Source organism: Frankliniella occidentalis, unplaced genomic scaffold (assembly GCF_000697945.3).
Source record: "Frankliniella occidentalis isolate FOCC.00 unplaced genomic scaffold, Focc_3.1 Scaffold5, whole genome shotgun sequence".
NCBI lineage: Eukaryota > Metazoa > Arthropoda > Insecta > Thysanoptera > Thripidae > Frankliniella > Frankliniella occidentalis.
In genome coordinates, this window is record NW_026267135.1 from 1,565,470 (window position 1) to 1,569,480 (window position 4,011).

The 4,011-nt window shown below is 50.9% G+C and overlaps 1 protein-coding gene across 1 annotated transcript in view; it reads right to left on the reverse strand.

Moving 5' to 3' along the window:
- The window catches only part of LOC127749928 (cell adhesion molecule Dscam2-like), a 141,826-nt gene that overhangs the window by 3,889 nt on the left and 133,926 nt on the right, over positions 1-4,011 (reverse strand). Inside the window, exon 5 of the mRNA XM_052270037.1 lies at positions 1,288-1,881. Coding sequence (XP_052125997.1) covers positions 1,288-1,881 — 594 coding nt within the window. The remainder of the gene's footprint in view (positions 1-1,287; positions 1,882-4,011) is intronic.

A 4,011-nucleotide genomic window follows, 5' to 3' on the forward strand; every position in this document is an offset into this window, starting at 1 on the left:
CGGGGCGGGGCGGGGTCGGTCGGGTCGTGGGCGAGCACACGAGGGCAGGTAAGGGCCCCTACGGCTGGGCATGAAACTCCGGCAGCGCAAAGTACACTTGACTACCAGCGGGCCGGACACGTGTGCAAGAGAGCGAGAGAGGGAGAGGGAGAGGGAGAGAGAGAGAGCCGAGGTCGGTGGGAACACATCCTGCCCACAGACCCTCCCGGCCATCATCGACCCCAAAGGACCTCTGCAGCCGCGTCCACTTGACCGCGCCTACTGCTGCTGAAAAACCTCCCAGTGGCTGGAGTGATCGATTTTTTTTTACCAACAGCACTTATCAGTTCTTGTAGAAACTAGCTCGCGTTCTCTTACTTAGGTTCTCTCTTTCGAGATGAACGCCCTACCGGGTATGCAATAAATCCCGATGCACGCTGGCGCCTGCGGAACCCCGGGTAGGCAAGCCCGCACGGCGCGAGTGCGCCACAGGACTGCCTACCCAGGAGTCCGCAGGCGCCCAGGTCGTGCGGTCTTGCGTTTTGTGAGAAATCCGAGTCAGAAAGCGCCACAGGAGAACTTTTCATGTGTGTTGTAAAATTACAACTTATTACAATTGTAAAAATACAAGCAATAAGTATCGACATGGAATTCATTGACGAGCAAGAATGGGTTAACGTAAAATTAATTTACAGCATATAAATTTTGAATAAATCATAAACAAAAATATGTTGTAAATTCACAACGATATTTTTAACAGAGTGTCACTTTATTAACACTTGCCGAACTCAATCCCACGACTTGTCTCCGATCCGGATCCCCCCGCCAGTCGTATACTTTGATTGGCTCTCCCATTGGTGCGACTGACCTACGATACAGAGACCGCCCCCCGCCCCGCACGACTCCCCTTCCACGCTGCGGCAGGCCGTCTGTAGCCCGGCTCTGCGCCAACGAACACAGGGACGGCCACGGCCGGGCGGCGGGGCGGGCCGCCAGCTCCATCTTATGGCAGTTGTAAAAGCGATAGTTCACGAATATTGTCCCTGCAGGGCCCGGAGCCTCAGCCGGGAGGGACAAGGGGGTGGGGAGGGTCGCCGTCTGCAGCCCAGAAATCATCGCGGGCGCGCCAGACCGGCGATAAGTGCCAATAAACCGGCCGGGCCGACATCGCCGCGCGATATCGCAGCGATATCGCCACAATCATCTTTGCGGATGGAAGGAGGGTCGGTCACCGTGACGGCGGCGCGGCTACAGGCGGCCCGGGTGGCTGGCCTGGGGCTGGGCTGGCGCGAGGGCATGGACCACAACAAGCCGTGGAAAAAGAATTTCCGATTTTTTTGAATTTAAATTTTCTTTTTGAAATAACAAAATTTGCATTTTCTTTTCGCAAAAAAAGTGAAAGCAAAGTTTTTCTTTGCAATACAGAATTTGCATATTTTTGCAAAACAAAATGTGCAATTTTTTGCAAAACAACATTTGCAAATTTTTGCAAAACGAAATTTGCAAATTTTTGCAAAACAATATTTGCATTTTTTTGCAAAAAAATAAACACTATTGAGGCAGTTGAGTGCGTTAGGTTACCTGCGGTGAGGCGCACGTCCCTGGTGATGGCGCGGCCCAGGGCGGACGAGAGCACGCAGCGGTACGAGGCGCGGTGCACGTCGGGGCGGAAGTCGGCGGCGGCGAAGGGCGGGAAGACGAGCGAGCCGTTGGCCATCTGGTAGCGGAGGCCGGACACGGTGGGCGCGGCGCTGCCGTCCGAGAGCGTCCACTGCACGGCCGGGGGCGGCGACCCGCCCCCGCGGCAGTCGAGCCGCCCCCCGCTGCTGTTGGAGAAGTGCACCCGCGAGGGCGGCTCCACCTCCACCACCGGCCCGTGGCCCTCCAGCGCGCCCAGGCAGCCTGCAAAAACACAACAAAAACAGTGGGTTAAAACTAGCATAAATAGTATAAATTTCCTGGAATTAATATTCAAGGTAAATTTCAACACACGCGTTGTTGAATTTATCATCCAGTTTGTTGGTTCTGGCAAAAGCACACACTATCCTTATGCACTCTGTTGTGCATGCACTTGCAGAATTTTATACAGCCATAATTTTATGCATAACTGTGTACAGTGAGTGCATAATTATGCAAATTTTGTACAAAATTACGCATAACAATTGGTGCATACTCATAGCTGTATAAAATTATGCAAGTTTATGCACACCCAAATGCATGAAGGTTTAGTGTGTGCAAGTCAACGTGACTTCAACACTTTTCTGTGGAACATTCAAAGTAATAAAAAGTTCACTACAAAATACAACCACGAGTCAGGTTTGTCGAACAAATAAGGTCCATTTTTTATACTAGGACAGTAAAAAAAATCAGAGAATTTTGATTCAAATTAATATGGCACAAGAAAAACAGAGAGCAATGCGAAGAATGCACGCCCTTAAATTGCTGCTTACAGACGGCGACGCCAGCTACTAATGGAATAGGCTTCATGACATCTGAACCACCCCCTCCGGTGAGAGAGTGTGAGAACACAAGCGACTGTCAACGGGGTGGCGTATAATACCGTATAATAAAACGCTGCTGATGTGTCAGTGGCCGAGAGGAGAGGGAGATGGACGAAGATGATAAGTCAGCTGGAGGGAGAGAGGGAGACAGGGGAGAGAGAGGGAGAGAGAGAGAAAGAGAGAGGTGCGCCAGGAGAGCCCCCGAGCAGGCGAGGACACAGGACACGGCCCTGGCCGCCGTATTAGGCAAATGAGACCAGCACAGCACAGTAGCTGGCTGGGCTAACACACTGCAGCGAAGTGCGGCTTGCACTCTCACTGCTCTCTCTCTCTCTCTCTCTCTCTCTCTCTCTCTCTCTCTCTCTCCCTCATTCCCTCCCGACGCTTCTTCGTTACGCATCTGCATACACGAGCGACAAGCGTCGCCTTAAAACAAACCACGCCACCGTTGTCCGCGAAACTTTTCAAACAGCAACAACACACCCACCTCAGAAAGTTTCGAGGAAATACAATTTGGTCCACTTCAGAGGAGCGAGTACAGTCACTTTCATATAGGAAGGAAAAGTACAAAAGGAACAGACAAAAAAAACCCACAGAAAACCGCAGTCTGAATACCCGACAGCTACTTTTTGTTGTTTTTTGGTTTCCGTAGACCCATATAGGTATTATATAAATTATTTTTCAGTGGTTGTGAGGATTAAGTGTAGTGTTGGTTGATGCTTTTTTTTCCGCCACTTGGCAGTGTAGGCGCCAGGACAGGGTCCAGGTGGAGGTGTGGGCAGACAGTGCAAGGGGGAGGGGGAGAGACATGGGGCGACGGTGACGCGGTCGCAATAGTCATCAGAGTGTCTAATGGTTTGTTTATGCACGGGCCCTGCTTAGCGAATCCCCCTCGGACTGCCAGTGAGTCGTGTGATTTATAGCACTTTTCTTTATTTCTTTATTTCTTTATTTCTTTCTTTTTTTGTTTTTTTGTTTTGATGCGGTCAAGCGTGTCTGTGTGTGCTCGTACGTGGACGTTGTGGAGGGTGTTCGAGGGAGGTCCCTCCCGGGCCGTCTGTCGCACCACTCGTCGCCGGCTTGTAAGCGTGTAACACGGGCGCGACCAGCCGCATATTACAAACGTGTGTGTATGTGTGCATCGGGCAAAAGAGACATCCGGGCTGTGGAGAAACGGAGCGAGTATCGGAGAGAAAAGTAAAGTGTTTATTATTCGGTAAAACTGAACGAATCATGTACCTTACTTCACAACACCTTTTACAATATACATTCACATTGCATTTTATTACAGAAAAAACAACAACAAATAAATGACCAAATAAGAGGCCGGTTTTATAATAGGTCTTACAAAAAGATTGCCTGAAATACACTGGGTTTTACTGCCGGGCATAGTTGTACACTGCATCAAATCGCCTGCAATTCATCGGATACGCAGGGCTGCCTGGCCCGCGAGTATGCTATTGCCTACCGGGGTGGGAAGTGGGGGCACCGGGACCGGGCGAACAGCGTGGCGGGGGTGAGGTGGGGGAGG